Here is a 17,560-nt window from a genome sequence, read left to right as displayed (position 1 = left end):
GCACACAACTTTTAGCAGTGGATGGTCGACTCTATGTTCTGTTCTCAGTTAGGGCTATAAAAATATGTGTGGAGATCAATGATTAATAGTCTATTAATCATCAATGTTACCAAACAACAGGGGATAAAGCTCTTCTCATGGTTACTTCACTGAACTGATTTCTGACCTGATAAAATTGGCATAAAATCTAATTGGTGTGTGCATGTGCTCATTTTTGTTGGCTCTTGAGGAACCTTTACTAGAATAAACACTAAACTTGTGAGGACAAGTGGACCTGGTCCTATGAGGCAAAACGTTATTTCTGAGCTCCTGGTTAAGGTTTAAACTTGTGGTTAGGTTAAGGTTAGGGTTAGGAATGAATTGTTCATGGTTAGGGTTAGGGATTATGTTTTGGTTAGACTGTCCACAACAAAGGGAAGTCAATGCACAGTCTTAGCACAAGATTGCAGCATGTGTGTGTTTAAATGTAGATGTAAGATGACTTCATAAACAGAATAAGTCATGCAGGCGAAGAGTAGTCCTATAAACTAATGTTTAATCCACTATGTTCTATTCTATTCTATATTGTTGATACTGTATCTTGGAGCAAGCTTGAACAAGAATTTCCTTCGGGATTAATAAAATCTTATCTTATTTGATCTTATCTTACAAAACAATCAAAAATGGCATCGTTAAAGGCAACTCTGATTAGACAAAAAGACAATAGAAATACATATTGCCAATATAAAGTCAATTTCACTTCACTTATAAACGTAAATTTACCTCTAAGGGCTGAGTCAATGTTTGAATCTTCATATAGAGAAAAACCGCTTTAAGAATTGATTCAATCGTAAAACAATAGAAATAAAAGAGTAGATGTTGATAGTCAATTCGTTCATATGAGGTGGATGATATATAGGATATTAAACCCAAGAACATTTGGGATAATAAGTTATTATATGGTTTTGGGGTTTTGTTTACATAAAAAAAGAGTTTGAAGATGGTGGTGGCACATTGAAGCAACCAACTTCCTCCAGTGAAATAAAGGAATGTATGAAACTAAGTTCGTTTTCTTGTCTCAGTCAATATGAATAAAGTTACACAAGAGAAGTGAAATAAAAAACGCAGCATCCAGGCGCTCTGATACGCACAGTGTGGATGTGGGCGGACCGGTCAGTCAGCTGATGACTACACACTCCGCACAATCTCTGTCCTCAATACACCGATGCTTTTCTAGCCAATTACGCACAATGTGGAACATTTCATCCGCGTGCTGGAGTCGCGGCTCGGTGGGATCTGGCGCGGGGATGAGTGGTCGGCGCGCACCTGGAGGAGACATGCACGGGCTGCGGAAGATTTTCGTGCGCGTCCTCTGTGGTTTATGATACGGAGTGAAACCGTGTGGTCTGAACCTGTCTGTGATGGGGAGCAGCGCATGGAGCTGCGGTGCCGTGATGCTGCTGAGCGTCTTCTGCTGCTGCCGCGCCGCCACTCTGGAGTCCATCCACTGGAGCCGCTCCAATGCAAAGTAGGTGCATGAACCAACTTTGTGCTGCTGCTCTGTGACCTCAGGGACCGACAGGAAGTGAAGACAAGGAACCATAGACTGTACATAAAGAGGAAGCAACCCATTTATAATGACTAATCGGTTAATCGTTGGTGTTGATGAGAGGTTAAACTAAAACCCTTTTACTCTGTTGTGCATTATTTCAGGTGATTGCATTTAAATTTTCCTGATCAATTATTTGAAGAAAACTTGTGAAAAAGTCACAGACTCACCAAAGCTGTGTTTTCAGTTTGCTGGATTTGCAAAGATGTTCAGTTTATTGTTAGACAAATGAAAGCAGCAAATTATTCCAAGTGAGAAGCTGAAACTAGAGGATTTTTGTTTGGAAAATTATTTAAAACCAAACTGATCGAATAATTCATGTTTTCAGTTTTAAAATGTAAAATTGTCCTGTCTCAGATGAAAACACATCTTTTTCTTTGTGCCTCATGGGCATTTTGTCACTTTTTTTCAGTTTTTCTTTATTCATTGGCTAATTTCAGCAGCTTTTAGAAACGCCAAGACTACATTCATTTCAAATCTTCAAATCGCTGCCACTTTATTAGTTGAAGTAGAGAACAAAAAACAACAACATTGTTTTACAGCTGATTTTCAGTTACATTTATTTTCTGTTTCTGCCTCAGATTTACTGCAGGTCAGGGTCTGGTCCTGTATCCTCAGATAGGGGACAAGATGGACATTGTGTGTCCCCGGGCAGATGCTTCCCTGGGGGGGAAAGAGGAGTTCTACAGGGTGTACCTGGTCTCCCGGAGTCAGATCGAGAGCTGCTCCATCGACAAGACTGACACGCCCCTGCTGAACTGTGACAAGCCTCACCGGGACGTCAAGTTCACGTTCAAGTTTCAGGAGTTCAGCCCCAACCTGTGGGGTTTGGAGTTCCTCAAGGGGAGGGACTATTATATCACCTGTAAGTCTGATTGGAGTGAGACCTGTGCATGTGCAACATCCGGCATTCGAGTCAGTGCTATAGCAACTGCTTCTTCTAATTTTCCTTCCTGCGACGAGAGGAAGCCATCGTCGTTGGCTCCCTCTCAATTTGTCAGTTTGCGTGAGAATCAAAAAATGTGGCCTCGTTATTGGACCGCTGTCGGTTAAACCAGCATCTTAGTGGCAAGTGATGCATGATATAGAGAGCAAGTCTGACAATGTAGCCTCATCCAGCGCGCCACACTCTGACAGCACACTTCGCTCTGGCAGGCCAGTGTGATTTCAAGGGCTTACATGCCCCAAATCACACAAGGCTTTTACAGCATCAGGCAGATTTGATGGGAGCTTTCATGGCAACGTGGCTTGTAGCCTCTGAGATGTTGTTATCTGACCTAAATGCTGCTAACAAGCCCATGTGTGTGTGGGGGAGTGACAGGGGGTGAACCAAAGTTCTTGGTGTGTGTGTGTGTTTGTGTAGTTTTTAGTGTGTGAATTGTTTTTGATAAGTTGATTTAAAGTCGACCATCCAAGCTGCATCTAGAGCTGAAATAATCATCAGGCAAATCATTGATTAGTTGATTTAATAACAGAATTACATTTAGTTTGTGGTTCTTTACGTCCTCTTCGCCAAAACTGACATTTTAATTCAAGAGTCATGCAATAAATCCTCTGTTAAGTTATAATCTTCTCTTTTTGTTGGGACTTCTTTACTTTTTTGCTATTGTTTTGTTGTTGTGGCCATCTTTTTGAATCATTTTTGTAATTTTGATGAAATAATGAACATTTTTAAGCATCATAAAGTTTGGATTTATTGCAGAACTATAGTAATAGATTGAATTAGTCTTAGCTATAGGTGTATTTTAGCCATAGATATACCTAATAAAATATCAATCAAGTGTAACTTTCAAATGTTTTAATATCGATTAATCATGTAAGTTATTTATGAAGGAGAAATGTAGCATCCTCTGACACGAATGTCTTAAATTTTACAAGGATATTCTTTGTCTTGTTTGACAGTAGATTAAAATATAACATTTTTGGACAGTTTTATTCAACAATATATGAAACATGACGATGAACTTGAGGCACTTTAACCTGTTTTTTGATGTGATTTTTAAATAATAACAAGTTTGGGCTTGGAAATATGGCCAATTATTCTATTAAGATAAAAAATTAATATCAGTCCATTTCGATGATTATCATGATAAATGTCACACTAGTATTTCTTTTAGATGTAAAGACTGACTTTTGCCCCTGAGTGAAGGTTTTTTTTTTTAACTTTATGAGCATAGTATTACAACGACTTGATAAACAGCAAAACACTTTATAAATCTAAACATAATGATAACTTTTTATATCGTATAATTGAAAATTATATAGTGATGGTTATTTATAACATTTTATTGCCAAGCCCTATAATGAGTTATTCAAGTTGTGAGTTGTGAAATGTGTTAAGCTTGGTTGCATGTAGTTTGGTATAGGCTGTGTTGTTTGTGTCTGCATCTATCTGCATAAATGATGCAACATTTGGAAACTGAAGCAGAAATCAAGGAAACTCTATTTTGCTTGATAATCTTGTATTATGAAAAATACATGAAATTCAAACTCAAACAACAATTTAACATTTACCCTCATCTCTGTTTATCAGCCACCTCGACAGGAGCTCTTCAAGGTCTGGATAACAGTAATGGAGGAGTGTGTAGGACCAAATCCATGAAGCTGGTGCTGAGAGTCGGCCAGAGTAAGTACTTTGTGTGTGTGTGTGTGTGTGTGTGTGCCAGCATGTTTCTAAAGCTGCAGACATGTGAATGAAAGACAGAGACAGGCTCACAGACACAGGTATCTGACACAGGTATCAATACAGCTAATGTTTGTTCCTGTTCATTATACACGTGATGCAGTAGTATCACCTTCTCTCTGGAATTACTAAATGGTCAGATTATCTCGATCATCGATTCATGCTCTTGAAGAGAGATTACCGTCGTGAATTATCTCAAATCCCTAATTCAAACCGCTGGCAGCTTAAGGCCATCAGTATAATCTTGCATGCCATCATTCGGATTGGTGGTTGCTTTCAATAATCTTTTTTTCTGCTTTAACATCAGAATAGCCGATTGTGTTGTGCTCTTATCACATACATTAAAATTTAATAAATCTGATTCCTAACATATCCACTGCCATAGTAGAGGATGAGTTAGTTTATAATGTTCACATCAAACCATATTGAGGATTTGTATTTTTTAAACCATCACCACAATATTATAATAGTGTTATTTGTAAGTAACCTTTCTGAGAAGATATCTATGTATGAGGATGGTATTAGTGTTCTATGATGTATGTGTGTGTGTTATTGATCTCCACATGATCAGAGAAATCGACAGATGCCGCGTTTCTGTGCATGTTTCTAAATCTTTAAAAAGCTCAAATCTGCTCAAGCCGTAAAATGGAATTTATTTGACCTCAGAAATGTGGAGTATTATTCATAAATGATTCAAGAGTTTGGGTTCGAGATGAAAACAAAATCGCAGCATTTTCAGTTTCGCAACTGATCATAACTGGGAATGTTTTTCTGCTGTGTTTACAAACTCCACGAGTGTAAACAAACCTTTAAAACCATCAGGACACACGAATCACTCCGATTCAGTTGTAATCTCTCGTTAGTGTCCACACATGGTGGGTTAAGTCACGTTTGGGATTCACTGCAGCTTGCATCCATTTTGGTCTTTTCATGAACCCGTCTGTTTATGTTTAGATTTATGGCTCGTGCCTGTGACACTGAAAATATGATCATTGGGTTTTCATACGTTTATGGTAAATGTGTTTGAGTGCAAATTCCTGTTACTGTTATAAACCCACAGATGTTAATTAAAAGTGTAGATTATTAAAATGCTTTAGAATGTGGGTCGACTTCAGTACATTTCAAAATGCCATTTGCACACAGAATATAATATTAATCTGTAGTGAGGAATGTGGTTCGATGTTTTTGCCTGTTTTTTGCAGGCCTCCATATTTTCCTTCAACCTGCCATCTTTGGTTACTCCAGCAGTTAAGAGTTTAACTTCCACAAAGCTAAGGAACTTCTGAGAGACTTAAAAAGCAGTGGTGGAAAAAAATGACTTTATTTGAATAAAAATACTGATAAACTAATATTACATTCCTCCATTACAAGTTTAAGTCCTGAATCAACTAAGAAGCAGAAACAGCATGTGCTGAAACTATCAAACTAAAAGTACTTGTTTCATCAGCGTTGATGTGTATTAAATGACCACATGTATATCACGGTGGAGATGTTTGAGAAACTCTACTGTATTTACTTTACAGTTTAGTCCAGTGGTTCCCAACCAGGTGTTTGGGCTCCCCCCAGAAGAATCACAAGATAAATCTGTGAGTTGTGTGATAAATCATGGGGTTTAGGCCAAAAGACATCCGACTCCCAGAATATTTTTCACTTTTGTTTTCATTTTTCGAACAAAAGTTTGAATCTTGAGCTGGTGTTTGAATAAAACATAAGACATTTAAAGGGAAGAGTTCTCATGACTGATGACAAATATCACAAAATGAAAGCTACAACATGACTTTTCTTGTGAGGAATCTTATTGTTTTTATTTCTCTTGCTGGGTAATCATAGTGTGACATTTTAGTCATAGCTAAAGTTGTTAGTTAAACTGGACTAAACAGATGACACGATGTTCATCAGAAATGTAGTAAAGGGGCTAGCTGACCTGGTGGCACCTTTCAATGAAGGCAAAATGCTCGATAAACATCTTCAAAAAAAGAAATGTAGTAGAGTTGTAGTATAAAGTAGCATACAATTAAAATGTGCGACAGTAAAGTTCTTAAATAAATGCACCAGTGTCAGACGTGGCCACAACAGTCAAAATCAGAAGAGGCTGGGAAATCCTCAGTGTTAGTCTCTAAAGCTCCATAAAACTGACTTAACACCACTCCTCCTCCAGAGTAACACAAGACGCTCTCTTCTGTCAGGAGTCAGCGTGCCTGAAGTCCTTTCTGACTCAATTCTCTCTTTCTTCCAGACTACATATGCGAATTTGGTGGAATTCCCCCTTACTTTTGATTTCCGAAATTCCTTTTAGAAAAAACCCCAAGGAAATATGTGAATTGGCTGCACTCAGTTATATGTCACACACAAGTTGGTGTAGGTGTAGCTAGTGAAAGTGTTGGTGAGTTTCTTTTTTCCCTCAAGTCCCAGTTGTGACTCGAAACACATCTTTCTGTGGTTTGATTAGTGATAAAATGTTTTCCCCACTTTCTCCTGTAAATGTTTTTATCTGAATGACTGTCAGTGCGACAATAATCAGTCCAGAAAGAAAGACGCTCTGAGGGACTGATGGCAAACACTGATCATTTTGTTATGACAGAACTTCACCTACACCAGAGGGCCACAGATAATAATGAAATGAAAATGAGATGTGAGGTGTGTTCCCTCCAATCATGTGCTGTGATTTTATTCAGGTCAGCTGCTCAACTGTCCTGCTTCATATTCCAGGCTCATCAGATCCACCCTCAATACTCCAGGAGTCTCCCACCAGATTCCCGCCCTCACGACCGAAACCCAAGGCCAAGGACGAGTCTGGGAAAGAACGTGACATTAAAAGCAAAACTGGTACAAAAAACCCCAACAGATATTGCCTGGAGAATATGTACAAGTGTTGTCTTTGGCATTTTGACACATATGACTTTTATCACAGAGAATTAGGGCCATGGTGAACAAAAACTCTTTTAAATTTCAAGAAAAATAGACTTAAGTGAAAGTTTAATGAGAAAAAATGTCATAACATCTCGTTATATTATGTCCTTTTTCCCAAATATTAAAACTATTACAACTTTTTTCCTCTGAAAATTACAACTTAATTTTTGTGATTGGGATATTATAACTTTTTTCTCATAAAATTACGATTACATTCTGGTGGTCCTAATACTTTGTAGTAGAATTCACACTTAAGGGACCATTGTAATATTTTTGTTTAATGTTTATACTTGTATACTACAACCTGTATTTAAGATTATACATAAGCATATTTGTAAATGGTAAATGTAGTGATTATATAAAATACAATACATTACATACCATACTTTTTATTGTCAACAAATTCCATGAATGAAAACTAAAACCAGTGTTAGTTTATGAGACACACCTCCAACTTCAATTCATGTCTGTTGTACTCTGCCCATTGGTTGCTATAGAAATATAAATCTTCACAAATACATCCTCAACGTTTTTATAAAGGCTGGAGTTCATTTGCCTTTAAATAAATGGGGCCTCTGTAGTTTGGAGCATTTCAAACAGGAATGAATATTGCAGTAGTTAAAAACTATTTTCAGCAGGACACTATGTGAAAAGATGGACTTAAAATAAACTGCAGGTCCCAGGTGATGAGTTTTTTGATTCAGTGATAAAGAAGAATGAACAATTTCAGACTTTGGCTACTTATCAGTTGAATCATTAGGATTCATGGGATCTGTTAACTATAAGAACACATTATTACTACATTACAAGTCAGGATGAGTTACATTAAAAAAATTATTGATTTTAAGGTAAACAAGTATGAACATTTGCACTATATGGCTTTAAAGAGGAATATATCTGAATTTCAGCTTTTTGTTACTGAATGAAACATGTTAACCTTCCTGTTAAATCTAAGTTGTCCTCTAAATCAAACAGAAACATTTTGAAAGGACAGAAAACTGGTCCCCGCTGATACATCAAGGATCAGGGACACATTGATTTTATTGGTTTTGAATTATCTTCTCTTTATTCCATCTTACATACAAACCTTCAGTCCTCATGACCCATTGACCCGTTCAGTGTCAGAGAAACGCTGTTTACTAGTGTGACACTAAAGATTAGATCATATACTCCAGTGTCCGGCTTTGACAGAGGTGTTTTTGTACCATGCTAATTCAAACTGATCGCACTGTACCAGGGCATAAACTCAGTGAAACTGTTTTTAAATCTCTTTGTCACGTGTCCCGATTCACTCTTTCATCTCAGTTTCCCCTTCTCCTTTTTCTTCCTGCCTCCCCTCTTGTTTCTCCTGACAGACGCAGGCTCGGACAAAGGACAAACAAACCCCAGTGGCGGCGGTGACTCTAAGACACAGCTGTTCGTGTGGGTTTTCTCCGGCTGCGTGATCGTCCTTCTTGCCGTCATTATTCTGCTGGTGTTGCTGTGGAAGCACCGTCACTGCCACTGCCTCCCAGAGAGGCAGCAGTCCGCCTCCATGTCCCTCAACACCTTGGCCGTGCCAAAGCGGGACAGCATCAGCAGCGACAACAACGGCTCGGACCGCAGCGACGTTGTTTTTCCTCTGCGGCCTTCTGACAGCATGATTTGCCGTCACTATGAACGAGTGAGCGGAGACTATGGGCCACCTGTCTACATTGTTCAGGAGATCACACCTCAGACTCCAACCAACATCTACTACAAAGTCTAATGTTTGCCGCTCTACTCTTTTGCTAACATGTTAACCACGTTTATGAAAATGGACAACTCCACTTCCTCCCACTGTAGCCAGAAATGAAGCCAAAACATCCCAGATACAAACGATGCCATCTTGTGCATTGGGAGCCAGAGTCTGTGTCAGTAGCGCTCTGTGGATGGAGCCACGGTGGCGAGGTCCCGTCGATACGCACATTTGACCAATCATGAGTCGACTCAGCTGTCAATCATGACGTTTCCCCCTATTTTTATAGCAACTAATTCAATTCCAACTCACTGGAAAAAACGAGAACTTGAACAAACATCAGTATGACAATAACTACCTAAACTGACGAAACCACCTTTTGAGAAAAATGTATTTGATTTGTATTTGATTGATGTGTACTTTATGACCTATACTTCAGCCAGCCACCAGGTGGCAATTGAGACACTTTGGCTTCACTTCTTAGGAGCCATCATATCGTCCATCTTTATAAACTAATGGTTAATAATCCTACATTTCATTTCAGGCTACAGTCTGTGACACAATGTTCCTGTGACTGCAGCTGTAGAGTTTGTAGCATTTAAAGGAAACGTTGGGACTTCATCTGAGAGCTGCATGTCAGTCTGAACACTTGTTGGGGCACAAAAAGCTGTCTAGCTTTGTTTTCTTAGTGAAGAGACAATCAGAGAGATAAATGGTGTCACGACATATCATTTAGTTGCTGTGTTCAGTTTGTGGGTTATGTCCTGTAGTGTGCAGCGAATGCCAGTTTGTTTTTGTTTGTATTTTACTAAGTTTCTCCCTGCTACTCAATGTGGCAGCTTCAATGTGTATTGTGTTTAATATATTGATAAAATGGGGAAGAGGGATTAACATTGCACTAAAATACACTAACTTTGTGAGCACTTATAGATTTAACATAATTGAAGTTGTAAACTTTGTTTGAAAAGTTGTTTGGTAAAATGAAAATGATATCGGGCCTTTTATTGTAGTAAAACAGTTTCAAGGGATTTCCCCTCTAGCTTTCTGGTCAATGCAGTTTCCTTTCCATTTTAAAATGATCTGTTACTATATTGTATTGTAAAATCAGAGGTCCCAAGCCACAGAAATAACATTTTCAAATGTAATTATTTATCACAGGATTTTGTTTTGTTACTTGTCAGTGTCTCATCCTTTGTGTGCGTTACGTCTCTTCTTCCCAAAGCCAACAAAGTTAAAAGGTAGAAGTGTCTGAAACAGGCAGGACATGAAAATAATATAAAGGAGAAATGAAAGTTTGAGTTAGAATAAATGGTGATGAATCACAATGCACTTCCTGAGTGATTCTTCACAGAGCAACATGTCATCATGCGTGATGACTTCAAGTAACAGTATGTGACAGCAGCAACACTATTTGCATAAGATCATCATGGTCTTATTCTGAGGTTACAACCACTGTTTTCTGTTTGAAAGATTTGCAGATATTTGGATTTATTTTAAAACTTAAAACCGTCTGGATGATTTCTGGAGGTTGAAGTTATAAAATGCCCTCAGGGGCATGTCTCTCCATTACTCTTCTAATGATGCTCCTGGGAAAGTGACTGTCACTCTGCAGTTAATTGTAATCTTACACCTGACAGGACAGAAAAAGGAGTCATTTTCTTTTGGCACAATCTCTCTTGAACTCCTCGCTCAGTTGCAGCGTCGCCTTCGCAATAATTTACCAACAAAAGCTATTAAATTATCTATAAAGGCAAAGAAAATATATTTCAACATAAAAAAAATGTTCAGTGCATAATTGTCTCAGTCTCTCCTGTGGTGCTGTTCACAGCATCCATGGGTGAACATGTTTCATGCTCCCTCAGCCACATCATGCGGCACATTTTCAACCTGTCAGCTTCCATGAGCTTCCTCTCCACCAGGGACACTGTTGCCTCTGAAAAGACGATCACCAGGACATGTGCTCGGTGCATCAAACAAGGCGACCGTGCAGCTAGAATTAAACAGGTGCTCTACAGGAAAAATATAAATGAAATGTTTCCTTTTGACTAAATCTTCAGTGAAACTTTTTGAGTGGGTTACATTCACTTTCACAGTGAACCGCTTTTCTTTTTCGGCCTGTAATCTGATACAATACGTTTGATAAAGAGCTGCAGGACTGGGCGGCCTCATTCTTGTCCTGCAGCAAAACACAATTTCCCCTCTGGCAAGAGATGTGTTTTAAAATATCTAAGGGACAGTTAATAGAAAATGTGCCAAAGATAACTTCATCACTCCTTTCTATAATTGACTTCTTTAATAGACTCGATGTGTCCTGGCCAAAAAAAACCCTCTTAATTTTTTTTAAATGTGGAAACATATATTCTAACTGTACGGTGAACTATATACTCTAATAAACCACAGCTTTTGATTATTTCTAACTACTTGTACTTGCTTTAATGTCAAACAGAGCCGTTTTCTGTGCCCCCCCACCCCCCCCCCCCCCATGTGATCCTTGCGCTTGTGAGATGTTTTTGTCCTGTGTGAAGCTTCACAGCTGAATGGGCTGTGGTCAGGCGAGGTGAGTTCAGTTGACCTGGGGGTCAGTTCGAGACAATGGTGGCCAGGCTTGTATGGGGCGAACAAAACAGAGACCCCCAGACTCATGGCCCCTGATGTGGGAGGGGCTTCAGGCATGGTAGGCCATTTTAAAAAAAAGCTGGCAGATGTGGCGCTTTATCTGAGGGGATGTTTTGGATCCCAGGTACAGACTTGAATATATTTCAAGGTCTACCAGCATGTTGTTTTGAATTCCCACATTTTACATGAGAAGTGATTTCTTTGTTGTTTTACAGTGAAATAACAATGATTGTAATCTTGTTTACATGTCTGATGGCTTTTCCTTCATCTGTCTCCCTAACTACCAAAAGAAATGTGTCGTCCTAAGATGCTTTTGTAACTGATTCCTGCTCCGATAAATCTTTAACCATCATTTGTGCAGAGAGCATAGAGCTGGAATGAGGAGGGTGGGGGTCGAATGATGAGAGCCAAACGCTTTCATCTGACCCCATGGGACAATGTGAAGTCCACAACCTCCCTGTGTCCACCCACCCCCCACTTCACTTCCATATGCAGAGGAACTAGCCCCACCGCTGGCTCCTGGTGTGGGGGGTTGGGGGTCATGACTGAGAACTCAACACAGAGAAGAAGGAGAGGAACAGATATTCTGGATTTTAGGGGCGAGGAGTTTTCTAGTTGTGGCTCAGTTTGAGGAGTGTGAAGCTCAACTGAAGCACAGCACGGATAAAACAGGACAAAAAATAAACATCTGGTTTTACAGAAACATCCTCGTGCATCACAAAGAATGTTACAGCAAACAAGTTCAAATGTTAAACCTATTGATGGGTATTGATTTGCTGCTTTGTATGAGATCTTCAAGTGTTTTCTCTTGAGTGTGTTGCTCAAACATGATGTTCTCTTTTTAACACTTCAGGAAGTCCAGCGATGGGGAAGTTGTGGTCTTGTTACAGTTGACAAATCCATAATATCATAGTACAGTATTTAGTTTGCTAGTTCCCTCTGCTGGCCGGCTCCTATACTGTATTATCTTCACTGTGACAAGCGCATTTCATTGTACTTCCATGATAATGACTTAGATTAATGTGGGAAAGGTGTAAATGAATTTGGAAGTTAAAGGGTCCTCTGTTGTTTCTTTGTTTTTAAACTCGACGACTTTATTCAGTGTTTTTCATCATTTATTTAACTGTACTCACATATTTGTGATGGGAACAAAAACAATGCAGGACAGATGCTCTTCGACTTTTTCTTAAAGCTCCAATCGATGATCATACCAGTAGATAAAGAAGTCCTGAACACCTTTGGGTAGGTGTCTGATTACAACAACGGAAAAAAAGAAAATATTGGATAATCCTACCCCTGTAGACCACAAACAATTATTTTAATGAAACGGTGATAAGTTCAGAGAGGAAACATCTGTTTGGTAGAACGGCAGAAAACTCCTAATGGAACATGACAAGTGGCCTAAAGTACAAATTCTTGTTTGGTGTTTGATGTATTTTATAAGATTAACATGTTTATATGTGTAAAATCTTTGTTTCAAAAGGGAAATAAAACTCTCTACCTGAGGCTTTGTACTATTTCCATCGGAAAATTGAGGGAAAAAAGTGAAGTAAACCATTTTAGTTGTACGCCCTGTCGATCTCAAGTTTAAAGAAAGGGATCAAAATTATGACAAATGATCTGTAGGTTTTCATTTGATGATAAATAACTGTGACTCTTTTTCATCAAAGAAAAAACATTCGATGTAATCATTGTATTTTTGGTAAAATCAATCAAACATCTGAAGTATGTGTTTGAGGTTTTTATTGGTCGATGTTTTACACCTCACTCTTAAACATTGTTTTTACTTTTACAGATTCTATTGAATCTACAGAGATTTTTACTCAGAAGAAGAAAAAAACTGTGTTGAGCCTGGGCCCTACATCCTGCCTGAGGCCCCCAAATTTGCTGCAATGCTCGACTGCTCCTCTGTTGTGGTTTATTGGCTCCTTGCCTTTGCTCTTAAAGTGTCCTCAACATCCAGACTTCTTGTTTCAAATCTGGGAAGAAAGCTACACCAGGGCGTGAGCATTTTTACTGTGAGCATTAAAAGTTATAGATATTTTGGTTCATTTCAGAGAGGAACACAAAACTCAAACGAACAAATGATCTTTAAGAATTTTCAATCCTGCACAAGTTTGAATTACTCTGGTTTTCCACATGACACAAACGACACATCTAGTTTTAAACAATTAGTGCTCTTGTGTTTTGAACTATTGTGAAAGCAAAAAAACATAAATATCACTTACAGTCTAATGTTAAAAACTTCTGTACTACCTTGAAACAATTCTTTAAATTACATCTAAAAAGTTTTTTAACTGTTAAACTTTTTGTTTCCTTATTCATTATCATTTTCTTTTCAGTTCTTTTCAGTTAATTATCTGGGGCTGATTTTTTGTGAAACTATAGTAATAAAGTCTGTGGATTTTTTGTTGAGGTGTTTCTTAAAACTAAAAGTTAGATTCCATATTGCTTTTATATCTAAAAAAGAACTTTATATGAAATAAAAATGCTAAAAGCTAGATTTAAAGAATAAACTCTAAACTAATGCAACTGTTAAACTATTTGGATTTCATAACCTGAATAATGTTTGATTGAATATTTAAGGCTTTTTGGAGACTTAAGTGAAAGAAGAATTAACATTGTCATCAAGCAAAAAAATCATAGTTTGGACAGAACTTTATTTTCACTACTCACAACCCACAGAGTCTGGATTTATGAATGAAATAGAGATACTGTAGATAATGTATTTATTTTATGTTAAGTTTTTGTTGACTTACATATATGTTTTAGTTATTTTCGTTTATATGTATATGTTGCACACACTTGTTCATTTTATCTAGAGCAAATTAAAAGTATAGAACTAATTAAGTAACTAACTAATGAAGACCAATTCAATAATTTTGCTATTGCAACTTTACAAGACTATAGTTTACAAAACTGTATGAAAACATAACAAAATATATAGTTTTTCCTTTTGTGACTCTGTATGGAAACCAACAAAAAATTTATATATATATATATATAAATTTATATATATCTATATATATATATATATATATATATATATATATATATATATATATATATACGTCTATGTATATAGACATATATATAAATGAGCTAGAGGTCGATGCATTATTTTACATGATTAAGTGTTTTGGAGCAACAGGTTAATCAGTCGTTTAATTAGTTGTTAAACGAAGAACCCAAACGTGATCAATATATTATTTAGTAATGAAAAAAAACACTCTCTGGTTTAATGATCGATCTTTTCTAAACGTACACGGACATTTAACTATACGTGTCTGAACAGACTGTTCTCTTGTTTTCATGCGTGTATTTCCATATAAATGTTGTTTTGAAGTTGAAGGAAAAATGCAGGGATCCCCGTGTGTGTGCCTCCTTCCCCGGCAGAGCAGGTCGGAAGTACCGTAGTTTATGTATGCTAATGTGGAGAGTTGGGGGTTGTAGCTAGATATTTACGTTCAGTGGGAGCCGCCCTTCATTCACCCACATGGTTACCAACTGGTCGCCTTCGCGCCACTTTCCTAACCCCGCAATCGTCTCCGGCGGCGGCTCCTGGCTCCCGATCCAACCCGGGTCGCCTCGGATCTCACCCCGCGTGTCGTTTTCGTCCGCCGGTAGAAAAGTTTTCGGGATAGTTCGCTATTTATCCCGCTCTCTTTTTGTCGCTGAGAGACCACACGGCAGCCCGAGCAAGTGAGCGAAGATGGTGGATTTCGGCTGGTGAGTGTCTGCCGAGCGCATGTTTATCGGCAAGGAAGTCGGGTTCCTGCCCCGTTTTACAGTCTCTGTGTGGGTTCATGAAACCCGGAGCGGGGTGTTTAGTGCTTTTTCTCGCCTCGTGGTGTCTCGATAGAAGAAGGGGGATCAACATAGTGAGACATTACCGAGATGTTGGCGATGAAAACAGTGTAACGTGAGGCGCATGGCAGCCCCCTCAGCTCCACCATTGAGGGAATGAGGGAGATTTGAAAAAGCTTGTCCGGAGCTTTTCTCCGCTGCGCCTCCTTCACCACCGGAGGAGAAAATATGGCTTTTTATCAACAGCCAAGGAGTTTGAACAAAAACCCGCAGCTAGTAACAAGTTAGTTAATGTGTTTATTTCGCTGCTCGGACTCGAGTGCAGTGGTGTGTGAGTTAAAGTGCCCCCCAGAACAAAGCAGCAGCACATGGGGCAGCTTTAGGCCGCGCGTTTTAGCTTAGCTAGCTTAGCCTAGCCGCACTAACTTAGCATAATACTCCAGCGGGGGCTAACTCTGGTGAGATTAAAAATGCAGGGAGCCCAGTGAGGTGAAGGTAAACCAGGGTAAATGTGGCCAGAGCAGCGGGGCAAATGCACCATGGATGTATTTTTCAAACGTGTTCGTTTGTTGTTGGCTAGCGGCTAACCAGCGTCGTCAAAACTCCACTCCCCATGATGTTAGCCGGAGAAGCGGACACAAATAAGCCGACTGTCTCCCTGCTGACACCCCGGCTGCTCCCCCTGCCACCTCCTCGGGTGGCCTTGGGGGGACACTGGGGTAACGTTCGCACGGTTTGCCATGTTTTCACCAGGCTAACAGCAGCTCCACCAGCACGGCTGCGGTGTGCTGTTAGCATCTGCTCCTGCGTGGACGGCAGCCCGTGTTTTCTAGAAGCTCCGACACCGCAGCTCGCGGCGTTCCCCCGGTTAACGAACAACACACAGGTTGAAGTTGTTTTACTTGCAGCGCCACGTTTTTTTGCGTTTACGTCGGTTCGGTTTGTTGGTATTTATGCGAAGGTTGGCGCACTTCGAGGCGCCATGTTAAAGGCGGTGGGGGAGGGGTGAATAACACCGTGCCCCCGCGCAGGCGCGCCCGTGTTGCAGGGACGCGGGCCGCAGGCTGCTCATTCATGATTTCACTGACCTCTTGCTGCTGCGATAAATCACAACATCTTCCCGTGAGAAGCGACGCAGCTCTGCACACTTATGATGGTGCACAATCAGATCCCCACCTTTTGAAATTACACTCGATATATTTTTCAGCAGCGAGGACACAACCCGCACGTGTAACTTGTTGCTATGCCATAAAGTCTTGTTTATTGTCCGTGTTACTGATCCCATGTGTCCCTCTGTGTTTTCAGATCCACTGTGAAGTGCTGGACGTCTTCTGATGGAGCAGTGTGACCACCCTCTCCTGTGATGCTGGAGGGCAGTGATGCTCTGTAATCAGTCTGTGTATTGTCAAAGTGCTTACAGTGCAGGTAGTTCTATGCAATACCTACTGCAGTGGAGGCACTTACAGCAATACCCCGACACTGGTGTGCAGAGCCTCTGGTCTTAATGTCATTTGAAGTACTGTCTTTGTGCTAAGGTGCATCTAGTGCAGATAGTGAAATAGACTAGCACCTACTGCCCTAAGTGCTCCTTCTGGCATAAGGGGCTGTGATCATGCGCCAACCAGACCCATTTCTAATTTCTAATTTGGCTCAAATATCTCGCAGTTCTCTGCTAGTTTTGCATAGTTGCACTACAAGAATAGATGAGTTGTGCAAATCTATGCAAAACTGATGGTGGCCTGCTTGCTCTCCACCTGTTAAGCTGTATGGTTTCGGGGTGTCACATCAAACACAATCTGATTGTTTAATATGCTGTGTAATGTTTTTTTTTTTTAAACCCAAGAGTACTTGACAGTTCTCGACCCCTGACTTCAGTTTCAGCAGTACTAAAGTGCTTATAGTGCAGGTAGTGATTTACCCTATCTACTGCAATGTAAGCACTTGAAGTACTTCTAACTAACTGTATCTTTCTGAAGATTGAATGTTTTTTTTCGTCCAAAACTTACTGTTTATCATCACTCGGTCAGTTTTGCTGGTTTGCATTCAGCTTTAACTGATGTTCGCTGTGCAAATCCATGCAAAACTGACCGGGCCGGTGAACTGTACTCCGCCAAGAGATTTCTTGTCACCATAAATATTTTTGCAGCATGGTGGGTATTTGCACGTACTTGGATGTGTACAGTTTGGATATGTGTAGCTGTCCCTTCCTGTGCAGGTGGGGATTAGTAGCAATGCTGTG

At 39.6% G+C, this 17,560-nt stretch overlaps 1 protein-coding gene across 1 annotated transcript; it reads left to right on the top strand.

The window, feature by feature from the left end:
* The first annotated feature begins 523 nt into the window (after positions 1-523).
* Positions 524-10,223, top strand: LOC109624928 (ephrin-B2a-like). The gene is made up of 5 exons (XM_020079864.2): positions 524-1,507; positions 2,170-2,453; positions 4,122-4,214; positions 6,981-7,097; positions 8,537-10,223. The coding sequence occupies exons 1-5, from the start codon at positions 1,401-1,403 to the stop codon at positions 8,926-8,928; spliced, it is 993 nt and encodes a 330-aa protein (XP_019935423.1). The 5' UTR covers positions 524-1,400; the 3' UTR covers positions 8,929-10,223.
* The last annotated feature ends 7,337 nt before the right edge of the window (positions 10,224-17,560 follow it).

The sequence above is a fragment of the Paralichthys olivaceus genome, chromosome 1, assembly GCF_024713975.1.
Source record: "Paralichthys olivaceus isolate ysfri-2021 chromosome 1, ASM2471397v2, whole genome shotgun sequence".
NCBI classification, from domain to species: Eukaryota; Metazoa; Chordata; class Actinopteri; order Pleuronectiformes; family Paralichthyidae; genus Paralichthys; species Paralichthys olivaceus.
The sequence above is the reverse complement of the archived record's forward strand: the minus strand, read 5'-3'. Positions and strand labels throughout refer to the sequence as shown.

Excerpts from the sequence above, each read along its gene's own strand:
- LOC109624928 (XM_020079864.2), top strand. The coding sequence starts at position 1,401 with ATGGGGAGCAGCGCATGGAGCTGCGGTGCCGTGATGCTGCTGAGCGTC. Across the intron at positions 2,454-4,121 it reads GAGGGACTATTATATCACCT|CCACCTCGACAGGAGCTCTT; the intron begins GTAAGTCTGATT and ends TCTGTTTATCAG. Across the intron at positions 7,098-8,536 it reads TGACATTAAAAGCAAAACTG|ACGCAGGCTCGGACAAAGGA; the intron begins GTACAAAAAACC and ends TTCTCCTGACAG.